The sequence below is a fragment of the Prionailurus bengalensis genome, chromosome A2 (genome assembly GCF_016509475.1).
Source record: "Prionailurus bengalensis isolate Pbe53 chromosome A2, Fcat_Pben_1.1_paternal_pri, whole genome shotgun sequence".
Taxonomy (NCBI): Eukaryota; Metazoa; Chordata; class Mammalia; order Carnivora; family Felidae; genus Prionailurus; species Prionailurus bengalensis.
Window position 1 is genome coordinate 143,591,064 of NC_057348.1, and position 26,210 is coordinate 143,617,273.

Here is a 26,210-nt window from a genome sequence, read left to right on the forward strand (position 1 = left end):
GGCCACTATAGGAAACCTGGAAACCTAATTTCTAAAGTTTAAGAAGCATTTCTTTTTCAGAGGTCATGCTATTTGAAAACATCTTTTCCAACTTCACAATAGGAAATGATAGCCACTTGTGTCTATCTCAATACTTTCTTGCCATAACACCTATTGGTAAACTCAAGCCCTAGAAAGACCACAAAATTCCCTGCTACTGCATCCATGGGCTCTTTCAAGCAAAATGAGTAGAACAGCCTATTGATCATAAAGCAATATAACAAATACATATCCCTAAGAAAAGTGAAGTACTTTTCAATAATACAAGCCAAAAACTCAGCTCATATGTACAAAAGTAGGCCAAGAATTTATATGTTCTACAAGAATAAAGAATATATATATTCTTCAAGAGGAGGCTTTCTTCCTGAAGTTGGGAGGAAAGAGGGGGAAACAGAGACATGAAAAAAAAAAGTTATCATACATTCAAGGTATATATCTCCATGTTCTAATAAACACCTGCCCAGTGTCAGCCATACCTCATCCAGCTCTCACTTGCACTACCCAAACTTATGAAGTTGAAATGCAAGCCATACTTTTCATTGTTTTTCCTCTTCCACCACACTTACGACGTATGGAAGGTATCTCAGGAAACAAGGAGTTGAATTCTACAGGAAAACTCTTGATTGATCAAATAATAGCAAAGGTAGATATAGTTGGTAGCCAAAGATAGGTTTTAATATAAAATAAGCAGTTTCTGATGGTTCTTTACCTACTTAACTACTCCTCCCCACAACAAAAAGTGCTACAAATATTTGCTTATATTTGCATGCAGAAAAGCTTCTGCCACAAATTTCCTAGGACTCTTCTCCTTAAGAGTCTCAAGCCTCAGCCTCTGAGAAGACAGATCCTGAATCAAAATAAAACCAAAAAATAAAGATGAAGACCAGAAAGAAATAGGAAGAACAAAGAACATCTAGTAACTTCTTACTTGTTCATTCCACCTCTCTAAACTTGTTTAGCCTCTAACTCCTCTCTGCCATGATCCATTGATTTGGCTACTATGATAAAATATTCCCAATCTCTCTAGGCAATTCTAATTTAGACAGATGCATCCTGACATAGTTCTATTTCTTCCTCTATGACCCAGATGAAACCTTTTGACAGTCCTTGGAACCCTCAATTCCTCCTTCTAAATTCCTGCTCTGTGGGCCTAGAGTTATGGGTGGAGACAAACTATGAATAGTATTGTGGAAATAGGGGAGTTGAAATAAAGGAATTCCAGTAATTGGGCTCCCCTCCATCAACATCAGGCTATTTTTCTTTATTCCCTATGGTATTTAACAAGTAAAGTAGAGAACAATAGGCTGACATATAGATGAGAGGCTGTAGCAAAGAACTACCCCCAAACTTTTTAGGAATACTCCTATCTTTCCACTGGTTGTAGGTACTTAAGTCTGGAATGTATCTTTGGAAGATGTCTTGTGTGTAAGAATGTATAAAAGATAACACCTTGCAAAAGTCAAACATACAGATTTAATAATGTGCAACTAATGAAGATGGTTTATAAATGAAATACCACCTACACATTTAGTTCCCTAAATATATTATGATATTAATCATTAAAGTTAGGTATATAAGTACAAGTTTTCCATATGTGGAAAAGTAAATCTGTTTTTAAATTAAAGAGAAATTATCACTCTAATCCTTAAAAATAAAACTATTAGGGTATAATTCAAGTGTAGCTGCTCATAGTCACTGAATAAATTTAAATTTGATAAAACATTTAAGTTTCAACCAATGCACCTTTGTTGAAGCACATTTAGCTGAAATAATTTTGAGTCTGGTTTATTTCCATCACATATAGTACATTTTTCCAACAAGAGCATGTACATTCAATATAGAACATTTCCAGCAACAGTTACAGTCTTTCTAGTTTCCTTTCACAGTATATTTTAGTGCAAAGCACTGGGAAGGGTAAATGTTTTTCTAGCTATAGAAGCATTTTATTATGACCTTGTGGATCTTCAACACTTTAAAATTTTTACAAGTATATAGATGGACAGGGTCCCTCCTAAGTACAGGTATGAACCTATATAAAAACATGGTATGTTCTCTGCTGTACCTTTTAAAATTATAATTTGACAAAAATTACTAAAAAATAAAATATTCCCTAAAAAGTACAAAATATTGATACACAAAAACCTGCCCAATATTTCATAAAGATAGATGTACTTCTGTTTTTCCTAAAATCTTGATTACAAAAATGGACAAGAATTCATTATTTTCCAAATTTTACAGTAGGAATCAAATATCATCTAAAGTAGTCATTTAAGATTTTACTCGGGAGAAAAAACTTCAGGGTTTATACTCCCATCTTCCTTTTTTAGCAATATTTAAAGAATTAAACTAATATCATAAGAAGTGGTTGTGCATGGATTGTCTGCATCCATAAAATATCAGTAAGCTATTTACTACCTTCATACTAACATTAGTAAATGTGTGGTCTTTAAAAAAAAATATACAGAAACTGAAAAATTAAGTTGCATCTATTATTAAAGTGCTTTGTATAAAATTTAAAGAAAAAAAGGGGAATGTTTAATTTTCATAAAAACCTCAGATGTTGACAAATAAAAATAATGATCCATGGATGAAAATGAACTGGAACTTTCTGCTGAATATATTTTAGAATGAAACTTTCAAACATTTAAGTGCTGGAGAACAAGTTAGAAATAAATGAATGTAAAAATAATTACAAATACTTAGTAGGCTAAATATTTATAATATGTTGATACTAATTTCTCTTTTGGTCCTAACATACACTCACTAGGAAATAGATCTGTACAATTCAGATGAAAATTTTGCCAAATAAAGTGAAACAAAACTAAAGTCACTAAGATATAAAGTCTCTGTCAATTAAAAATCACCAGTGGTGATATATTCTTCAGGTTGTTGATCGCTTTAATCAACAAATTGTTTGGAAAACAAAATTTGCAACATTTTTGTAGGAACTGCAGACCAAATGCACAAGGTCAAGGGTGGTTAGCTGATGGACTGTGATGACAATATGTAATGTCACAGCTACTTGAAAGTGCTGGAAGAGGCAGTGCCTTAGAAACAAGTGGTTAGATGGTTATTATTTTAGTCAGAAAACAGCAGTTACAGTCGAATATTTATGAAAATGTTTTTCCTTTTTTTCTCATAGTACCATTTGAAGACGTTTAGTGGTTCTAACACCAATTTAAAGTCTTTCCACAAAAATGAACTCCAAACCTTTTCGTACATCACTTGAAGTTATCTGAGGAGAAATGGGAATAAATGAACACTTTTGAGTTTACCAATAAAACCTTGTTTTAAAAATTATACAACAGTAAATCACTTCTAAAGGATGGTTTCACCTCAAGTTTCCACACAAATAAAAACATGTGTGATACTCAAATCACAACATTTAACCTACTCAGTACTCAAACTAAGTATACTGCCTAGAACCTGAATTCCAAACTAATTTAATACTAATTAAATATATTAAATGCCTTAATACAGGGGACACAGGTACTGAAGGTAAACTTTTAAAAATATAGATAGACTTGCAAAACCAAGTAGAGGGAGTCTACTCCTTATTTCATATTGCATTTTAAAAATCTACATTTATTCCAAAACCTTCTAAAAAAGTAAATTTTTTTTTCCCAATAGGGATTTTCCTTTTCTGGCAACGCACAACCACAAAAAAAATTAAAAAAAAAAAAAACCTACTTAATAATATTAACTATGTTGAAATGATCACAAAAAGTCTGTTTAAACAAAAAGGGAAAAGTAAGATTTTGAACCTAAATAATCACTTTTTCCGCAGATCAAAACTAAAAACGGTAACTAACACACACTCCTAAGGAGAAGGAAAAAAAAAATCCAAACTTTTGTTTATCAAGTTCCCCCCTTTGACTGGAAGCACTATGTTAAACATAAATAATAAATGCTAATTGTTCTAAATTCAATTTGGGGATTTTCTTTTTCTTAGTGCAGCACTTTATTTAGCCGTCACAGATTAATTTTTACAATAATTACAGTGCCTCAAAAGACTTTTTTCCTATAATTGTCGCCTTCACAAATTCATTCTAATATATTTAACTTTTCCTACAATGTATTCATTAGTAGACTAAGTCACTAAATCAAATTAAACCTGTGCAAAGTTAGTTAAACAGAAGACTTCTATTGTAAACATAAGCCAATATAAACGTATATATTTTACAACATTGAGAGGAAAGCACTGACCCTGTGCCATCTACCTAGAACTATAATGCATTGTCCTGTGGAAGATAAGTTCTGAAGTTAACTTTTGTTCCCAAGCCACTGGAATAAAGGTCACTGAAGAGGTAAATGCAATATGCACATTACTCTTGCAGTTCCCAATGCCATAAGATATATGGAAGCAAACATGTATTAAAATGGAACCAGCTATAAATTATGGTCAAATGATTTTTTTTAGTTCGATGGGGGGAAAAAAGCAAAACTCTGTAACTGTTCCTCACCAGACAAGAGCCTTAGATCTTGTACTTCGGCCTTTGGTTTTGTTTCCTTCAGGTGAATTGGAAGCATTTGCCTTATGAGTTTTCTTATGATGTTCAAGATAAGTCTTTTTGGCAAATGCCTTTCCACATTTATTGCATCTGTGAAGAGAAAAGTTTTTTGTGACTTTTACTTCAATACCAACGTCAGCTACTTCATACTTTTTACTAGGAGAGTTAGAAGTGCCATCATGTTTTGCATCACTATGTTTTGCCTCATCCCTCGAAGGGCCTCTTTTTGCCACTTTATTTAGAACAAAATCAATGGGCTTCTTTATAGCTCTGATCTCTAAACTGGCTGTTATTTTCCCAAGATAGCGGGATGACTTTTTATGAACCACAGTTATATGTCGTATCACATCGCGCTTCCGACGAGTTTCATAAGTGCAAAGAGGACACTTGTAGAATTTAACATAAATGTTATTCCCATCTGTGTGCAACTCAATGTGTTTAGTCAAGTTCTGTTTGGAAGTAAACTGACGTTTACAAAGTTTACAGTAAAGTTGCTTAAAGTCAAAGCCAGCTGAAAGTTTTGGTTTCCTGGTTTTCTGCTGGCCACCTGCAGCAGACGGACTAGTTGATTTAGGGCTTTCAGAGTCTTGTTTAACTTTATTTTTCTGTGCTGCCGGTGTGTTCTTTTTTTCATTTGAATGATTTGTTCCCTTTAATTCATTCTGTGGAGAATGGGTAATGGAAGGGGGTGAAGATTCTACAGAATCTGCTGGTTCAACTTTAACTTTTATTTCTGAACTGCTGGCAGTATTATTAGGGCCTTTCTCTCTTTTAGAGTTTGTTCCAGAAAGAGTTATCTTGTGGACAATTTGCATATGTCTTTTAAGCATTATTTGTGAACTATATTTCCTCTTGCAAAGGAGGCATTTGCATGCAGTTAAATTGTATTCAGCCTTTGAAGACGACTTTTGTTTTCGAGTCTTAAAAGATTTTTTAGGAGAAACAGAATCCAGGAACAAAGGTTGCCCAGGCTTTGTTGCTATATCAGGAGTAATTGAATCCCTCCTTAGTCCTCTATGAACTTCATCAAAATGCCTCCTTACATTCGCTTTTGTAGCAAATGATTTACAACATACTGGACAACTCCTACTTAATGGAACTAGAACATTCTTACTGCGTCCTTTAGAGGACTGGTTCGGATTCTTTCGTGTTTCAATGTACTTTTTTAGTTCTTCCATCTTTTTCTTGTGTACTTTTCGAATGTGACGACGAACGCCTCGTCTGGAATTGAATTCTTTTCTACAAAGACAACATATCAACTGGTGACCAAAATCAGAATTGTCAGAAGTTTCCAAGTCAGCCTGTGATTCCTGAGGTTGCTCATCAGATGTAGGTGCAACTTCATCTGCAACAATCTCAACAGGAGGGGGCTCTACAGTTTCCACCTCTGTATCTATAACTGGTACTGTTTTAGACTGTTCAGTGCTAGTTTCCTGTATTTGAACTTCGGTTTGTTCAGGAGTACTGCTTGACTCTGTGACTTCAGTAGGATTATCAGTCCTTGAAATATACTGAAACACTGCATTTTGATTAGTTTCTATGGGTTCTAGCTTAATAATATATTCTCGCTTGTCCACACTTGGATATATGGCTTCTAGGAGATCGTTTATGGCTTGACTTTGTTTATCATTTACATCAGGAAGGTCTGTTAAGAAAAAAAACAACATTTTAATCTGAAATAATTAGCCTACTCTAGCTCTCTAATATTTAAAGTTGTATTATGAACTTCTACCTTAAAACTTATTACATTACTGGTTTGTATTTTTTTATAAGAGCATTATCTACTTTTCTGTATTTTATAATTTATACATTTAATGTAGTTTTACAAAAATTAGTATTAATTAAACTAAAATTAATTTAAAATCTCATCATGGCACACAAATGTTAAGGAATAAATGCAATCTGAAGAGCTACTTCCACTTCTAAGTGCCCTTAATACAAATACACGAGTGTCCTAAACAATAAAAACAGTATTTCAAATTTTTAGTCTAAAATTTTTAGGCTCGCAAAGGCACATCAAAGTTCTTACAACCCAAGATGGATAAAACATCATGAAGAATGTACTGTTCTATATAAAAGTGATTCTTTTTTTAGGAAACATAACAGCAGTCCTATTAACTTAATCCATAATAAATAATCTAGTCTACTTGTATAGACATCTGATAGAATTGGAAAAGAAAAATCTGTACGATATAAATATGAATGACATGTATAGAAGTGCTAAACTCAGTCCTATTCAATGTTTTCTTAACATGACACAATACCATTAAAGCAAGTGATTAAAAACTATAGATTTTTACTCAAAAAACAGAGCTAGTTTTATTTGTACAATAATTACATCCCTTATGGGAAACCAAATATTCCTATTATATACCCCAGAACTATCTAACACTAGTTATGTTTCCACACACAACTCTAAAATCTGGCCACAAATACAGCATCAAATCTGGCTATCCATTTAGAAATCAAGAAATGAGGGGCGCCTGGGTGGCGCAGTCGGTTAAGCGTCCGACTTCAGCCAGGTCACGATCTTGCGGTCCGTGAGTTCGAGCCCCGCGTCAGGCTCTGGGCTGATGGCTCGGAGCCTGGAGCCTGTTTCCGATTCTGTGTCTCCCTCTCTCTCTGCCCTTCCCCCGTTCATGCTCTGTCTCTCTCTGTCCCAAAAATAAATAAACGTTGAAAAAAAAAAAAATTTAAAAAAAAAAAAAAAAGAAATCAAGAAATGATTCACTATTGCTCTTCTAGTGATCTTCCTAATTAAAATGGATAAAGGAGTGTCTACAGGAAGGATAACACTTTCACAGAAGTATTTCTAGAGTGAGTATTGCCAAGAGAAGTACACAATAATCCAACAAATCCATTTATCTATATGTCTAAAAGTCAACTCTACACTAAAAAATTGCAAATAACTATCAGAAATAACTAATTTTCTACTAGTACTTCAATTATTAAAAGGTCAGGTTTAAAACTTATCCCCATAGACTGCCTTTTCATTTATATCTCAATGATTAAAAACAAGTATAGCAAGATATAACAGTGGTAAGAAAAATTTCCAAATAGAGGAATTTTTGTTTCAATTATGTGCTATAATATACTTTATATCAGCTTCATGCTAGTAATTAAAGTGGTACTTTAGATATTTGGAGTTTTCATTTCATTCCCATCCCAAAAAAGTTAAATTGAAAAGTACACAAAATCTATAATGCAACTATAGTATCAAACCGAGAAAACAAATTCTGTAAATTTGTAAGTCCGCAAAGAGTTAAACCCCTGAACAAGACATAATGAATGTAACCTATTACTTAATAAAATATTTTAAGGAACTTGTACCGGTTCTTTATAGCAAGAAAATAATACCATTATGTATACTGCGTACTTAATCGTACATGGTCGGTATACTTAATCCAACAAACATGTGGCTCCACAAAGACATTATTAGCCTCAACCTGCCTCTGTCACATAAAGCTATTTCAGATCTCAAGCTAGCCTATAAGACAATCTAATTTCTGATAAAATGACTGATCTATAAATAAATTTAACTGAGAACAAAACTAATCTTCAAACCAAGACCCAGAAAAAAATGGAAATATTAATATTTTTTAATGCTCTTCACCATCCCCAAGAAATCAACTCATTTACTCATTCTTTGCCCTATTTCTAGCCTCATTTACTTAACAGTAATCTTAGTAAATTAACAGTCATATGTAAAAAGTTGTTAAAGAAGTGAAAATGAAAAATATCAATAGTCCCTTCAAGCACTCATATTTTAACATAGAAAAATCCTGAATATATACTATCTGGTCTACATAAACATTCAAAAACAATACCCAGTATTTTAATACAAATAAATATACTCATAAATCGAGCCTCCTATATCTTTAGAAAAACCGAAGCAAAAAGCGCTCATATGAAAGTACCTAAGAAAATGAATAAAACATTAAGTCGAGTGTTTAATTTTATTCTCCATCATTAAATTATCAATACCATTTTAACACAAACATACAGCTACAGTATATGAATACTTAACTAACTATAAAATGCATAACTGAATATATGAATAAAACTTACTGTCATCCATCTGGAGACTTGGTGGGCAGTAGAATTTTTTATGGGTAATTAAATTTGGTAATCCTCTGAAGAGACTGCGGCATAATTTACATTCAAAAATAGTGTCCACGTCTTTTAATAAAATATGCTTAAGTTGTTTAGTTCCTGAAGGAAAAAAAAAAGAAAACACAAAAGATAACTTTAACACGCACTTTTAACTGGGCACCCACTGTTGACAATCCAAAGTGCAATTACTCTTTGAAAATAAAATACAGACATTGCCAACTTCTACCATAGTGTATTCGGAACTAAGTTATAAACTAAATTTTAAGCAAAATCGCATCATCATTTGAATATTATGACAGCTAAAACTGATACTCTTTTTCTAATTCAGCAGCCAATCAATTCTTAGGATATCCCAACAGTCACTCCAACATCTGGTTGATCATCACAATGACCTGGGAATAAAGATGTACATGACCCACCTCCAGAGATTCTGATTCAATAGATCTGGAATGGGAAAGAAGAATTAAACATGCCCCTTCCTCCCCTACCCCCTTTACTCCCTGCCAAAGTATCTGGCTGGTTCCTACAGCTCTCTTCTGCAGTGAAATGAAGATGGAGTTCTGTAATACATTTTCCCCTGATTCCTTAAAGAAAGTCAGAACTGTGTCCCAAGACTGCCTGTGACTTTTTTAAAACTCAAATTACTTCAGGTTCTAGGCCAATATGGAATTCTGGCCATTGAGTGTGAGAGTACAGAATCCTTATCCATAACATGAATTTTGCTTAGGCCTCTTGAGACCACTATACATTTATTCAAATTCTTTCTCCCTCAAAAACTCACTTCAAGTACAATTAATTAAATACTGATAGTTCTACACTTTAAACTAACTTAAAGTCTGTCTTCCCCACTAGATTATAAACACCAAAGCAGCCAAAACCAAACCTGTCTTATTTACAACTAAAGTGTTCAGCTCTCACAATGCTCAATAAAGGTAAGTTGAAGAAATGCCACAGATCTAGGGAATCTAAGCATTATGACAGAAGGTCAAAAGGCAAGAAAAAAAAATAAATGGCAACAAGCATCTAATCTTTAAAGTAAAAATATCCGCCAGGAATAAAACACAAACAGAAGATCTTTTGTCATTATTTCCTACAAGGTTTTGCCACACGTAAATTGACAAAATTGATCTGCAGTGCTTTACTAATTAATTCGCCTTTAATTTCCTCAAATAAAAAAGATGATAATGATATTGACTTAAACTAAAGAGGGAAAAACAAAAGTGTCTTGAAAAACAACTTTAAGGGGCGCCTGGGTGGCTCAGTCGGTTAAGCGTCCGACTTCGGCTCAGGTCACGATCTCGCGGTCCGTGAGTTCGAGCCCCGCGTCGGGCTCTGGGCTGATGGCTCAGAGCCTGGAGCCTGTTTCCGATTCTGTGTCTCCCTCTCTCTGCCCCTCCCCCGTTCACGCTCTCTCTCTCTCTGTCTCAAAAATAAATAAACGTTATAAAAAAATATAAAAATTAAAAAAAAAAAAAGAAAAACAACTTTAAGACTATCTAGGTGCAAAGTGTTCTATCACTCAGCAAGCACTTGACACTCTGTTAAGCTCTGGGACTACTAAAGAGCAAACACACTTTACTATCCACCTTGTAAAATGAACAAACCAAACCAAACGTATTTTACAGAATCATGAAAGAAAACATGAACCTAAATCCCAGAAAAATTAAATTACACATCTGGGTTTCTACTGGAAAAAATATATATATATAATGAAATTATTTCCACCATTTCTCAAATTCAAATCAATGTTTACTGCACTAAACCATATTACCACAAAATCAGAAAACACAAATTTAAAAAGATTCAGAGGACAGCTTGAGTATATTCTTTATATAAAAGTAAACACACACACACACACTTTATTCCACTTCACATTACAAAATATATTGACAATAGACTGCTAACATATTTAGTTCATAATCTCCTAAGTGACAAACTATGAGAGGTAGACTAATGATAAAAATATTTTAGATAAACCTCTCTACTTGATCTACCTATAATTCCCAAGTACAGTTAAGTGTAGTAAAGTAAAAAGAAAACATAGAAAGTTTTTGCACACTTCAATTCTAAATTAAATTACCTGCTAGACCCATACTAAAGATTCAATTCTGCCTTTAAAGATAGTCAAAAAAGATTGAAGAGCAATGCAAAAATAACCTGAACTAGGTTTAATGTTAAGAATTCAGTTGAAGATTTAAATAGAAAGTATGAGGTTATACATAAAAAAGTTACTGCTAAAAATATAAGACTGCATCCTTAAATCAGAGCTCTCACTTTGTAAGATTCTCTCAACCATAAAAAAGTCTATATCTATGTATAGATTCTTATTTAGTCCTAGTTATAGAGCTAGTTATATTCAGTAGAGTGTATATCTGCTCCCAATAAACATCCCCTAAAACAAGTCTCTAGCTCTAACCTGAACCAATCAATCTTAATACTCATTCACAAATGTTCCCCCCAACCCACCCCACCCTACCTACACACATACATGCACACACACATCAACATGCACATGCACAGACACAAGCATGTCGTGTTGATCCAGGTACATCAAATTTCTTTCAGAGCCACAGGTTCACCAATTTCTCGCTCTCACTTTTCAGGCCTTCACCTAGGTTTTTCTCTCTGCCTATAACAATCTTCCATTTCCCTGGTCTGGCTCACTTCCAGCAATCCTTCAAATTCCAAGTTAGTTGTTTCCTCCAGGAAGCCTTCTGATCGCTCCTGTTTTTTTTAAGAATTCTTCACCCCTATTCCCATAGCACACTGTACATCTATACTATATTATTCCACTATCTTGTAATTATTTTTCTGTACTCCCATTGAAGTGGAAGCTCAAAGAGGAAAGAGAAGGTATCTTTATTCTTCCCACTGTATTCCCAGCCCTCAGAACCATGCCTGACTGATGTTTGTCAAATGACATATTGGAGAACTCTATGTTAAAGAAAACCTTCTCTATAAATTAAACTTTCTTTTAGCCTATTGTAAAGGTGACTGGGAAGTCAAGAGACTTCAAAGATTTTTTTTTTTTAATGTTTCATTTTATTTTTTGAGAGACAGAGCATGAGCAGGGGAGGGGCAAAGAGAGAGGGAGACAAGGAATCCAAAGCAGGCTCCAGGCTCTGAGCTGTAGGTACAGAACCCGTAGGGCTTGAACTTCACCATGAACGTGAGGTCATGACCTGAGCCAAAGTCAGACGCTCAACTGACTGAGCCACCCAGGCGCCCCTAGACCTCAAAGAGTTTCTAATTCAACTTCTACATTTTACAAATGAGAAAAATAAGAGGTCATCCATTCCATAAATACAGACAACAGAAGTTTTTCCCTAAGTTAGCAGTTGCCATTTCAGGTTTTATTGTTTTTCCCATGCGGTCATAATGGTCTAATCAGCTACTATTTTCTTATTGCTTTGCTCACTAACAATTAGGCACAGCCAATCAACTCTGCCTCTGTCAATAGCTAAAACTTTCTACCACCTGAGACAACAATAGACATGGTCATCTAAACAGCAACATAAAGTTCTTCCACAGCTCTTGATTCAGAAAGAGCCAGGGTATCTTACTCCTAATTATTCCTTTTCCGATATTAATAACTTTTTCTTGCCTCAGGTTTTAAAAACTATCTTAGGATGCACTATTTACTGCTTACATAGATCATTAATCAGTATCCTTCCAAAAAACCAGCCCTCCAAAGGGTAAGTTTTTGATGCCTAGAAATTAGCTAATTAGTGAATATTTCAGATTCTCATAATAGGTGCTCATAAAAATTACTTAAACCTCATCAAGGATTTAGTCATGTGCTATTCCTTAATGTCAAATATTCTGTATGTACTGAGAAAAATGTTTACAAGATTTTTTCAAAAGAAATCAGTATTCAGTTTTACAGTAGGGTAGATTGCACTCACCTTACATGATGTGATATTAATTATAACTCTTCTGTGGTAGAAAGATAAGCTTTCATTTTTTTCTTAATATATGAATATGTTGGTCAATGACAATTTTAAATTGTGGCAATAATGGATTTTTAAATGTTTATGTATTTATTTTATGAGAGAGAGCATGTGTGCATATGCACGCACGTGGAGGAGGAGCGGGGGGGGGGGGGTGGGGGACAGAGAGAATCCCAAGCAGGCTGGGCACTGTCAGCGCAGAGCCTGATGCAGGGCACAATCTGTGAGATCATGAGCTGAGCCAAAATCAAGAGCTGGACACTCAACCAACTGAGCCACCAGGCGTCCCTAAATTGTAGCAATAATTATTTTTAAGTGGTATACTGTTTGCTTTATTGATGATTCACACATGAGCTCAATCTTTTTTAGCATGACTGTTTAAACACAGTATCATCTCAACACTGCAAGCAAATCCATAATTTGTGTCAAAACTGATTTTCAAGGCCGGTATACAAAGGAAATTTCTAGCTGATCTTCTCTTAACAAAAGTTCTCGAAGGTAAAAAACAGGGAAAACTTACGAAAATTTTAATTATTATCTTAAAACCAGCTGGTTAAAAAAAAATTACTAGGTTAATTATGGAACACTGCCACACACTACAGTAAATTCATAAGTAGAATAAAATTATTCTAGTGCCTACTTGGTGAATCTTTTAGTTTAGTATAACAAACATTTACTGAACACCTATTAAATATTAGGTCACAATGCTATTCACTGGAAAGTGAAGGATCTGATCTGTGCCCTTAAGAAATTTCCAAACTAATATAAATGACTGCTCTCCTAGGAACACAGCCCCAGATGATATGCTTTGAAGAAGAATGTAAGAACAACAAATCAAACAAATAAATCTACACCTTTCTTATTCATCCAAAAAAATATCTAGTCTGATTTTAAATTTCCTACAGTTGTTATGTAACAACCAAAAAACAAAAACAAAATCCATGGCACTCTCTTATGTATCTATGATAAATCATACTTCCAAGCTAAGTTTTTGTTTGCAGAGTCAGGACTGAGGGAGGCATCACCATCCAGTCACAGCTTACACTAAATACAAGTAATGTTGCTTTAAATAGTACAAAAACAAAACAAAACAAACTCTTCTAAGAAGTTAAATGACGAAACCTAAACTTAAGATGATAATGGCAATAGCAAATATCACAAAAGCTAATTCTCATTTTTCACCACAATTTACTCCTCCCTAAGATTCAGAAAAGATGCCCTTCCTTGCACAGTACTGTATTCTATAGGCAGAATCTTTTTTCTACGATATTATATATTACCTCTTTTTTCAATATTATATATTACAAGGATTCAAAAAAAGGTATCAACTTCATATTAAAGACCAGTTTTGAATACCAAACTAAATAATTATCATTCTCTTTTCTCTCCATTTTTCTGTTTCTACCCTTAGGATATTCAATAGCTCCTTTGCCTCTAGCAGAAGGCTGAGAGACTAAAAAAGACTATTAAGCTCAATCAAATCAATTTTAATAAACGTCTCATGCAAGTACATCTTTTTGTTGTTGTTGCTGTTACTTAAAATTCTGCTTCAGTTTGGGGAGAGAGATCAGGAAGGAAGGAAGCTAAAAGTGTTAATAGAAAGGAGGAAATTTGAGGATGCCAAGTCACACAGATTGATCCTAGAAGAACCAACACAGCTAAGGCAGCACTCAGGCAAAAGGCAGGGCCCAGTCAAGGCAGTACCAGAAGCCAAGGATTCACAGCAAACAGTATGTCTCAAAGTCACCCAACCATTAGGGATTTCAGAGTAGAAAATCTATAGTCTGGAGCAAAATAGGCAGCCTAAAATAATAAGGCATCTCTCTACGAACAGATGTCAAACAACAGTGAAATGTACTGTTAAAGCAAAAATACATAACAGGGCGCAGAGTCAGCTATTACTCATACCGGGGGGGAAAACGAGGGCTATATGTATAGACAGCCTTGGAAGAAAACACACAAACCATGTAGCAATGGTTGCCTGAGCAAAGAGACTCATTTTTATATTTTTTATATCCTTTTGTACTTCATTATTTTTTTAAACCACAGGCATTTATGACTTAATCTAGTAACATTATTTATTCCAATATAGGAATATTACTTAATTCCAAAAAAAAAAAATCTACTCAAATTAATTTACAAGTGAAGCAGCCAGAAATAAAGAGATATTAGAGGTCAAGAAGGATAACTTAAAGCCAGCAAAACAGTCCAAAGCAAAAACTGAAGTGTGAGGCAAAGAGAACAAGTCAAACCTGATCAAGCAGTCAGTATAGCACACAGGGGGCTGTGGACTTGAAAAATGAGAGAACTCCTTCCTCAGCCTTTTACGAACTTCCAGCTTGGGTAGGAATTCATATCAGATCATAGACAGTCCAGTGTAGGCTGAAGAAGGTGAGTCACTTAGAGATGATACAGTAGCTGAAGACAACTAACTGAGCTTAAAGATTAAGCTAGATATTCTAAGACATTACTAATACCCAACCTGATTTAGTTTCTATAGGTTAACAAGAGCAAAAGCATGGACTTCAGATGGTTCTTTAAATGCAATGTGTGTGACCCAGCTGTAAAGGAAAGAGCCTAGAAAGAAATGAGTCACTGAAGGTGTGGTTGGGAGTAGAATGGAACCAGGAGGAACTTACAGGGTGAGAATGGATCTTGGTCCCTAAGTCATGCGGGCCAAGCTTCCATTCTATCCACCCCAAGTTTCAGTCAGCCAGGACCTGGATACTTCAGTGCTAAAGAGCTATCTTAGTAGATTTTCGATTACACAGATATGTGAGAGATTACGATCCTGAGGAAATTAAAATTGCTTAGTACTGAGACGCGTTAACGAAGTAAAAAAAAAAAATCTCTTTTTTTAAATACAGAGTTAGTTTCTTTGTATCGCTAAGCATATTTCTAAATCACTTCTAATTTAAATTAGCGGGTACCTTAAATTTATAGTACTTTCAAAATTTGCCTAAATAAAACATAACTCAGAAGGCAAATCTGCTGGGGACATTTTAAAAAAACATTTTACCCATTTCACGGACCCTTTTCTTTAGCTCTGATTGTAAAGAAATAGCAAACACAGAAAACAGATATGACCACAGTGCAAAAGAAAACAATTTCATTTTTAAATATTTACCTTCCACAGTTAAACACAGATTCTAAACAGGATCTTCTTGGAAAGGGATATTTTACAAGACAAAGCATTTATGAATGAACCAATTCTTATTTAATAAACTGAAGTAGTATAAAATAACCTTATTAATTTCAAATTCTGGATTTTTAAATTTTATTCAAATTTTATTTACCTAACATAGAGTGCAATATTGGTTTCAGGAGTAGAATTCAGTGATTCATCACTCGAATTCAATACCCAGCACTCATTACAACAAGTGCCCTCCTTAGTACCCATCACCCATCTAGCCAACCTCCTACTCACCTCCTTTCATCGACCCTCAGTTTGTTCTCTACCATTAAGAACCTCTTGTGGTTTGTTTCCCTCTCTTCTCTTCCCTGGCCCCCCACAGTTCATCTGTTTTGTTTCTTTAATTCCACATATTAGTGAAATCATATGGGATTTGTCTTTCTCTGTAAATTCTGGATTTTAAAAACCTACAGCAAAGAATATAACTAAATGTGAAAAGCTATTATCTTCATTTCCAGGAGAAAGTGCAAAAGAATTATTTCTCTATTAAAAGTAGCTAACAAAAACTCTTATACTACAAAAACTAACCATTCTCCTGTTACGCCAGAAATATATTATAAATACGGCTCCTAATAAGTAAAATTGTAGTTGTCTTTACTAAAGGAAAATCTGACTCATCAGTTACTTCTGTTAATGAAGGGCAACTATCAAAAGTAAAAAAAACAAAAAACATCTTTAAGTAGGTTTACCACCTATTTAGGTAAACCTAAATAGGTTTACCACCATCCAACATGAGCAAGGCATGTGTATACACTCAATACTTAACTAAATTAAATATAAATAAAAGCAATGCCATGAGGACTATAGATGAAAAGTCCAAGAAATAGATATTATGAAGTCAGAAAACCTTTTTTATTTTAGATTAAGGAACAATCTATTTCTTAGATCCTAAAATAAAACAAATAGATGCCACTTCTCTTTACAATGACTTAAAAGCAAGCACCTCAAAGAATTTATTAACACAAAACAAGTTATTACATATAAATTATCTTTTCCTTTGAATCTTAGAAATTTTTCATTAAAATAGTAAGCTTTAGAATGATAACAAAAGATATTCTAATCTTCCAAGTTTCCATCAGTTAGGTGTCCCATCAATCATGTGTGTCTGCTTATTTATATCTAACTCAACAGTCTACGACGTCAAAGAAGCCAAATCTACAAAAGGTGGATAAGTGGATTATAAGAATCAGAGCAACCTAAGATCTTACTGATAACACAGTTCTGACAGTTCTCAATTATGTATATGTAGTAAGCAACAACTATTTTAAAGCACTGGATTGCACCTGCACAAGTACCCTTATTATACATGCAATTACTATAATAATCTAATAGAAAGAAAAGCTAAACACTTGCATCCGAAGATCCCAGGGCTGGAGTAAGTATTTTTCCTATCTTGTGCTCTATTTAAGATATTGAAACTCCAGGGTTAGGCCAAAGAAGGGGAGTCACATAAAGAGTGATGATAAAGTAATTAATCTAAGATAAGTGACATCTCAGACGCTGTGAATAAACAGTCTACTCTGCCAATGCTTTTAAAGACCCAGTAGAATTCACCTTTGAGAGTTTATAAAGAATATGCCAAAAAATAAAAATAAATCATTAAGAGGCACTTTACCAATAAAAATACCACATATATTTCTTTATAATAAACAAGCGTATTTCCATATTAATATATAATACATAGTACTGAAAAAGAATCTAGATCAAGTCAATATTCATCCACTTTTTTAAAACATGGCAATTAAAAGTATTCTATAAAACCAATATATACATTTTAATATTTAAAAAAAAATAATTCTAAGGATTTCTAGGTAGTTTTTAACTACGATGTGAAGGTTGAAAAATACATCCTAAAACATTCATACCTGATCGAAAGCACTCAATTATTTGCTGAATACCAGATTTGGATGTCTGTAGTGGTTGCTGTAACAAAGGAGCATCTCCAGGTTCCAGGATATAAACTACATGGAAGACAAACACCCACCCCAATCCCCACAAAAAAAGGGTTATTTAAATCATTTACTATTAAAGTAAAACAATGGTTTGCTACAATCATGTTAACGATAATCACACTTGTTTGTATATAATTCACCAGCATCTTTGTAAGGCAAAATGAAATAATGCGAAAAAATAAAATTACCCTCAATTCAAGGCTAAATTAAAGCTATGTAAGGCTTCAAACACAAAGATTTACTATTTTGGTATTACTTAGTACCTATTTGTCATGTCTGCCTTTTTATTCCCCTTGAAGAAGAACTACTGTATTTAACCAAAATTCTAGGGCAATCATGGCCTAGCCACATCTCATAAACCATTCCAAAACCCTCTGGACAATCTAGTACAAATGTACAGGCAATTATGAGAGCAAAACTCAAAAACCACTGCCTAAGGAAAGAACTAGTGAAGTGCACAATGATAGATGTTCAAAAATGTTCACTGCAGCACTCTGTAGCGCTGTAAATAATTCAGAAAAAAATTCAAATTTAAAAGTCTCTCAACAGGAACCAGACTAAATAAACTATGAAATATCCCTACAATGGAATCCTTCATGGCTGTTAGAAAGCATGAGCTAGATCTACATATACTAACAACAAAGAACGTCAGTAATAGATTAAGCAACAAAAACAGGTTGTGGAATATGATCTCACTCATATTAATGTGTATTTCAATAAATACAGAAAGAAGTTTAACGTACATGTGTGTATGTACAGACATTAATATAAACACAAAAAGTCTGGTGGGATACCAACAAAACAAGGGTTCTGTCGGCGGGTTTTACAGGGGTGATTTTCACTTTCTGCCTCATACTTCACTAGTGCTTCAGAGCCTGCCTGGGCTTTTAGAAGAGTGCATGCTAGAAAAAACACATTTCTATAATGAGTAAAAATAATATTTCCACTTTAAAAATAAATTTTTTCATTTTCATATACAAAGGTCTCTTCCAAAATTCTCAGGTTCACAGTGTAATTATGTAATAAATTAGATTATGATAAAAAGTAACTGAGAAGGAAAACTGAGTTTTCCCATCAGATACCAAATAAAGACATGACTGTGGTACAAAAAACCAGCCACTTTAATTAACTCTTTTTTCAATATGTTATAATGTTCTACTCAACTATTACCATCTTAAACCCAGGATCGTCCAGTCTGTGGGAAAATTAAGAGGGAAAACAATGATGTGTGCTGCTACTGCTTCAGGACCTGGTCTTGGACAGCATTTAGCTTTCTGATAAGGGGGCTAAAGCTTGCTGTGCTCAGTATATACACACAGCCTTAGATTCTCTTTAAGTCTTCAAGTCTGGTGCTCAGTGGTCACCAAACAGGAGGGACTATGTCTCAGGACTAAGTGATTTTATTAAGTACACTTTCCCAATTTTAAGAGATACTCTAGGAGTATTTTAAATGAGTCACCCACAATTCACTCTGAGAACACTGATATTGGTAGTGTTCTACCAATTGGTAGTCCAACTCTAGACTTGGACTTACTGCACCAAATTTTTTTTTCAACTAAGGCAAATTAAACTCTCTGATCTCTTTTTCTTCTCTAAAATGGGGATAATAAAAGTACCCAAATCACAGGGTTGTATGAGGATTAAATGAGTTAATGCAAGTAAACTAGTTAACTGGTTAAAACAAAGCCTATGTTATAGTAAGTGCTCAATAAATGTTCTATCACCACCACCACAACCAACATCATCATGTACAAATCAACTGCTTTCTGACACAAAAAACTGAAAAATTGTCTCCAAAATCTAAGAAGAGAATTCAACCCCTTAAAGATACAATAGCAGAAGTCTGTAAATAAATCGATGATACCATTTATTGGGATTAGATGGATATCTTTTCACTATTTGTTCATTATAACATGTGACAAAAGTTTACAAAAAAATAGTAGTTAACTACAAAAAGAGGGTAAAAATTTTATAGTTGTAAAGAATCAAAAGCATCAAGGCTTGGCTCTATAAGTGACAAGAAATCTAGAAAGGGACAATAAAAAAACAGTAATGAATAAGGAAGGGATAAAGGGAAAAAATGATAACTCGTCGTCCTGAGAGTCCCCTTTCCTCATTTAAAAATGCTCCAGAAAACTTTCTATAATACATCATCTTCCACTTCCACATGACAACATCTGATTTCAAAGCCAGAGTAAAATTTTGTTACCTAATCACCTTCAGAACACTGCTACCACGAGACACATCAACATGTGTGTAAGAACCCCAGGGTTAGCTTACTTATCCAGATACATCCACTTTAATATACAGATCTGTGTAGTTCCCATTGTAAAAAAACAAAACAAAACAAACAAAAAACTTCTTCACTTGAAAATATGCTCTAAACCCTAAAAAAATTTATATATTAGTACTTTATAAAAGTTTCCTTTCATATATCCCATCATCCCTCCCATGATCAGTTTACATGACCATTAGGAAAAAAACCATCATCACCCTCCAATCAAAACACCCAAACACTCAGAAGTTAACATCTGTCTTTACATCCTTCCAAGAACACATTCCCCAGAATCAAATACCTACTTTTGCAACAGTCTCTCCTAGCTTAAAACGAGTGCTTTAAAAGATCGTTCGTCTGGCATTTACTTACAAACAATAGAGCACAGGGAAGTAGCTGGAGGGTGGAGAAGGGAACTGCAGAGAAGGGGAGAATACATGACGAAAAGATATTGTCCATGTATTAATAACTGATGGGAGTTGTGTGTCGGTTATATCAGGTTCCTTATACCATTCTCTCTACTTCTGAATGTTTGAAAATTTCCGTCAGGAACATTCTTAAAACATAACTAAAAAAGTACTTCACATACACTGACAGGCTTATAACACCACCCTTCACTACGAATTGACCATCCTCTCAAGGCCTCCTCAGGAACACAGTGCTCTCATCCAGGAACCCTCCCCCACCCCCACCCCCACCCCCATTCATAATTCAAGAGAATAGACCTCTGGTAATTGGCCATTAGAAGAATTTCTCAAACACCATATTATCTTCTTCCCTCCAACTGAAGGCATCTTCTTTCAAAAACTATCACATCATAACATATTCCTCTTGGTACTGGAAATATCCTCCCACTCAGCACATAACTTCCTCTGAAATAATGACAATTAACTACTCTACAGGTTAACAAACTTTTAGCTTTCCACCAAAGTAGTCTTTGGAAAGTGTTTAATTCTGGCTAAGAAAGCAAAGAGACACTACTTTTGACCTGGTCACTGAAAAAGTTTCTCACAGAAGAAAGTTTAACTTTTAAAATTAATGCAACTTAGATGATTTGTTAATGAGGGAGAAAAAGCAAAGAGGTTCCAATACATATTAAAAAGTTCAACTGTGAAAAACATCTTTAAAAAGACACTGGAGTCTCTAGGAAACTTTATCAGAATACACTAAATAAGGTACAGCCACAAATTATCTTATTTACTTTATACCCATCTCTTCCCACTCAAAAGTTCTATAAGGGAATGACCTTATCTGTTTTGTTCGCCACTTACATCCCCATTGCCTTGGACAGTACCTAGCACCTAACAGGTGCTCAATAATAACTTGTCAAAGAAATAAAGAAACAAAATGAACACACAAACTTCTTCCTAAATAAGAAGCTTTAACAAAATGATTTCATTAACTAATTCAACTTAAATGACTCGAAATGTTTTCAAAAAAAAAAACCACAAAAAACAAAAACAAAAAAAAAACCCCAAAACTAGAATAAAAGGTCAGTAGAACACAATTATAAAAGGCATTCACAGCCTTCTACTTCAAAACTAGCAAACTTCAATATTTAGTAAAACATAAATGACACACAAAATATGCAGTATGGAGGGGTGCCGAAAATCACATAGGTCAGGGACAGTCGAACAGAAACTGGGTCCCATCCTGGGACTATTTTATTAGCAGAAGTAAGTTATTACTGATTTCCAGCAAGCCAGTGGGGGGGATGGGTCACAGCAAATTTTATTCTCATGTGTACCAAAGTTTTCTGAAAATGGGAGTTCTTCCTCTTTACCACTACCATTTTTTTCCCATTAGTCAAAAAAGTTCACTACTTGAAATGAAGTCTACTGTGATATAGGACCAAGTACACTGGAGCAGTTAAAATACTCCAACAAAAAAACAAGCACAAGTGTAAAAAGTTCTAATACCTTTTAGGTCAAAAATAATGATAAACACCTGCCTTTAAACTAGAATAGCCTCTGTCTGGTCTGGTCACATATGTATTCAATGATTCCCTTGTAAGTTGTACCTCTATGTTTGTGACAAAACACATCAAACTTCTAATAACTAGAAAAACTTAACAGTTTATATGCTCCATTTATCAAAGTTTTCTAATATTCTTCATGAGACTCAAAAAAGGAACTTTTTCATTCCATAAATCCAACTAAAAACAGTTCCACTGAGTACACTATCCTTATGGATCCTTAAGTAAAAACACTTATGTATTCTACCTTAAAAAATCAGCTTTTTTTATTCTGCCATACACTGTGTTCTGTCCAAAAAAATTTTTAAAGGCTGCAGTGAGCAAAAAGTGGATTCTTCCAACAAGTTGAGTTTAACAAACTTTTTAGCCCAAACTAAACTCATTTTTTGGCTCTAACCGCTATTCCCTGATAAAAACGCATGAGAAACTTTAACTTTCAAAAGTTTAAATGAATCCACTTTCACGAAGACAAATGCTAGCATTCTATTACCTATTTTCTCCTTTCTCTTCAGTTTGAAACATTCAAAGGGCAAGGGGGTGTACTACTAACTGCAGGCTGCCTTGAAAGCAGGAAAAGGGACTGAGTGATTGATCTTGTGGAAAAGATTTAAGGTGACACTTGCAGTACTTTTTAAGGGATCAAGCAGGGGAAACCTCTTGTTTGTACAAGCTTTTAGTTTCATAACTAGTTTTATGCTGGGGAAAATTATAGCCTGCTTCCTTAGCAATGACTTCTTGGGCAGGAAGGAAACACAAGGCAAAGTGACCCTGACGGAGGGCAAAGTAACTGGAGAAGAAAGGAGTATACCTGGTTCACAGCATCCGTGATGATGGTGGTCAGTCTGACAGTATTTGTCCCTTAAAGGCATTTTCAGTGGGCGAGACCTACTTTCCTTTCACTGTAAGAAGCTCTTCATTGCGGCTTGGCTGTTGAAAGAAGCACAAACCCGTCACTCAGCCTGAACTTCCTGGGGGGGCTCTGGTTCTATTTTCCAGATACGTTCCCTCCACCCGCGCGCTCCGTTTTCCCTCCACGGACCCGCACCTTCCTCTAAGAGCTGAAAAAGAAACATGCACGAAGGCTTCTCCAGCCCAAACTCCCGCACAGGTTCACCGCCCTACCCGGAAACGCAGCCCGGGGCGCGCAGCGCAAGGCGAGGGCCTGGCCGGCTGCGCGGGCGGCAGCGGCCTCGCCGGCCCGGGCGGGCGCGCGCGGAGACGGAGGCGCGGAGCGCGGCGGGCACGGCCGGCGCCGGGGCCCGCGGGGCGGCGGGCGCGGCGACAGGGGCGGCCGAGGTGCGACTCCCGCCGGAGGCCGGCCCTCGCCGCGCTCTCCCGCCACGCACGTGCGTTGGGGTCTCTCCGGCGGAGCCCCCGTCCCCATAACCAAGTGCGCCCAACTTACTTAACTCCTAGGGCGGGCCGGCGGGCAGGCGGAAGGAAGGAAGGCAGGCCGGGCAGCCGCGGGGACAGCCTGGCGTGGGAGGCGGCTTCGGGCCCCACCTGGCGCAGCCTCGGCGGACCACGCGAAGGGAACCGGGGTTCGGGCCCGACGCGCTCCCAAAGAGTCCCCGCCGGCGCTGACGCGGAAGCGCCACAGCTCACCACGTCCCTCCGCGGCCCGAGGCGACGGCGACGGAGGCGGCGGCTCACGGCGTCCCTCCGCGCTGTGGAGCTGGGCGGGCGGGTGGCGCGCGGGCGCAGGCAGTTGACAGGAGGAACCGCCCCGCAGAAGCCGCAGCCGCCACCGAAGGAGCCGGAACCACAGCGGGCAGGACCTGGGTGCCCCTCGCCGGGGCAACGGCTGCCGCCGGAGCCCGGCTCCCCCCAGCGCCGCTCCACCTGCAACGGTCCCTCAGGCTTTTGGAGAGGGCGGGGAAGAATGGGGGTCCCCCCCACCTTGGGCCTTTTTTGGTAGTAGTTGTTGTTTCAGGAAACTTTATTGAGTCAGTCTCTCTCTCTCTCTCCGTCTCCCCCACCCCGAAGAGCCTGAGCTACCGCCGCGGAGCGGGTAGGAAGGGGGAAGCAGAGACTCCCGCAGCGACAGGGAGCGACTGACTGACCCCGGACGGAGATGGGGCGAGGGCAGGAAGTGACAAGCTCTCCGAGTGGGTGGGGGGAGTGTGGCCGGCACGCCCGGGAGCGCCGCGCGCATGCGCCCGGCCGGGCGCCCGGGCCTGTGGGGAGGCTACGCGCCGCGGCCGGGCCAGGCGAGGGAACCTTGGCCGGTGGCCCTCGGGCCGCGACCGGTGTCCCGGGCCGGCCCCTCGTACGCGCGTCCTCTTGCGGGCCGACGGAGAGCCGAAGCCCCGGGTCGTTTGTGCCCGGGAGACGGACGGGCTGATGGGCGACCAAACTGTTGCTCTCGCTTTTCTCCTTTGAATGGAACCAAACCTGGGAGGGTTGGAAAAGCACGAGAATGAACTGTAGGGAAAGGTTGGCAAATGGGTGAGCCGTAAGTAGTGGTGACTCCGAAAAGATTGTCAGCACACTTATAAAATGGTAAAAGCCGATTTTTAAAAAAAGAAAAACCAACAATTTTCGAGGCGTGCCTCCCAGAACTCCGTGGTTTTCATCAGGTCTTTGGGAGGAAAACTAGTGGTGGAGGATCGGCATGGACTGCAGCGGCACTGCGCTTCTGCGACCTGAAGGCGAAGGTGCGTCACATGGGCAGTATGCACTTTCCCTCCTCTTCGGCGCCCGCGTCCTGCTCGGAAAATCCCCGAAGATCGAGGTCGTCTGTCAAATTCCGCAAACCCGTGTGGCGGAATCTCTTGGGGCAGGAGAGGCTGCCTCCTCACCGCCCAGAACGGAATTCTGGTTCTCCAAGCAAATACGTGTCCACCGACGGTCGGGAAATTTTAAGGGAGAAAAAAGCCCATTCGCATTGTTAGCTCCTCGCGCCGAAATTGTCGGGTTGCTGGGTCCTGAAAGAGCAGTTTAGCAGTAGGTAGGCTCAGTGTGTATTTTGGAAGAGCAAACTGTGGCCGAAATCTGTTTTCAAAATGCATCGGAAAGTTTGTGGTCGGTCCAGTAATTAATTGATAAACTTGTTATTGTAAAAAAACTGAACGGAGCCATCTGCATAGGTCTTGAACGATTGTAGCAGCTTGATTATACGGGTGACAGGAAAAGGAAGGAAAGCGATCCACCTTTTTAAAGGAATTCCAGGTACTGTACATTTACACACCAGTCACGTGAGTGTTATGTTGGATCATTTTTTTCTGTGCCATTGTCAAGAAGCATCACACAACGTCAAACTAAAATGTAATGCCACAACTTATATGTAAAAGAAATTATGGTACGTCCATGTGAGGGTGTTTGTTATGCAGCCAATAAAAATCATTTTGTGTAATATTTAACTGTATCCAGTATACTTAAGCGTATCGAAAAAAAATGTGACACCTGAACAGTAATTTTTAACATTGGAGTTCTTTGGTAAAATTTAAGGTGAAATATTTTCATTTTCAGAGGATCTTTTCCTACTTTTATAAGCACACTTAGCACAAGTTAAAAAATGAATATACAATTTTAAGTTGCCATAAACCTGAAAAGTCACTGCTTCAGATATGTGAGTTCTAAATGTTTGCTGACCACATATGAGTAAAGAATGGTTAGCTTCCTGAGTAACCTAGAGGGTAACCCTGGTACTAGAGGGTCCCCAAAACTGCTTGCTAATAGAATAAATTTTAAACAATTTTTGAGAAATTAGAATTATGGACACCATTGGAATGTTTGTGTGGGTAAAATATTGAACACTGGGTAAAAGATTGAACACTGAATTATAGAATTTTAAATATAAAAAGAAACCATGGAAATTATCTTGTAAACCTTATTTTGTAAGTGAGAAAACAGAGATTAACTGATTTGCTGAAGGTAACAGAGCAACAGAGCCTTCTGTAACAATACTAGTATCCAACATTTATTAGTGTATTAAGCTCGCGAATAACTCATTTAATCCTATCAACAATTCAATGAGATTTGTTATCCTTTCATTCTACAGGTAGGGAAACTGAGGCAAAAACATACAGCTGACAGACAACTGAGCCAGCATTTGAACCCAAGCAGTATGGCTCTGAAATTCATGACCTTAGCCTTTATGCTGTATTGCCTATTCTGTGTTGCCTACACTATATCATAGCCATTTTTTTTTTAATGTTTATTCCCAAGAGAGCAAGCGGGGAATGGCAGAGAGAGAGGGA

The 26,210-nt window shown here is 36.9% G+C and overlaps 1 protein-coding gene across 3 annotated transcripts; it reads right to left on the bottom strand.

The window, feature by feature from the left end:
* Positions 1 to 1,493: 1,493 nt before the first annotated feature.
* On the bottom strand, positions 1,494 to 23,527 carry ZNF800 (zinc finger protein 800). Of its 3 annotated transcripts, XM_043589421.1 has the most exons (6): positions 23,414 to 23,527; positions 22,817 to 22,935; positions 17,672 to 17,767; positions 8,619 to 8,762; positions 4,503 to 6,195; positions 1,494 to 3,274 (listed from the first exon to the last, which is right to left on the bottom strand). In XM_043589421.1, coding segments are annotated over exons 2-6 (1,995 nt in total). In that variant the 5' UTR covers positions 22,878 to 22,935; positions 23,414 to 23,527; the 3' UTR covers positions 1,494 to 3,273. The 3 variants fall into 3 exon arrangements, with proteins under 3 accessions (XP_043445356.1, XP_043445354.1, XP_043445355.1); XM_043589419.1 differs by having other exon boundaries at positions 1,494 to 6,195; XM_043589420.1 differs by lacking the exons at positions 1,494 to 3,274; positions 23,414 to 23,527 and adding an exon at positions 23,054 to 23,147 and having other exon boundaries at positions 3,964 to 6,195.
* Between the last annotated feature and the right edge of the window lie 2,683 nt (positions 23,528 to 26,210).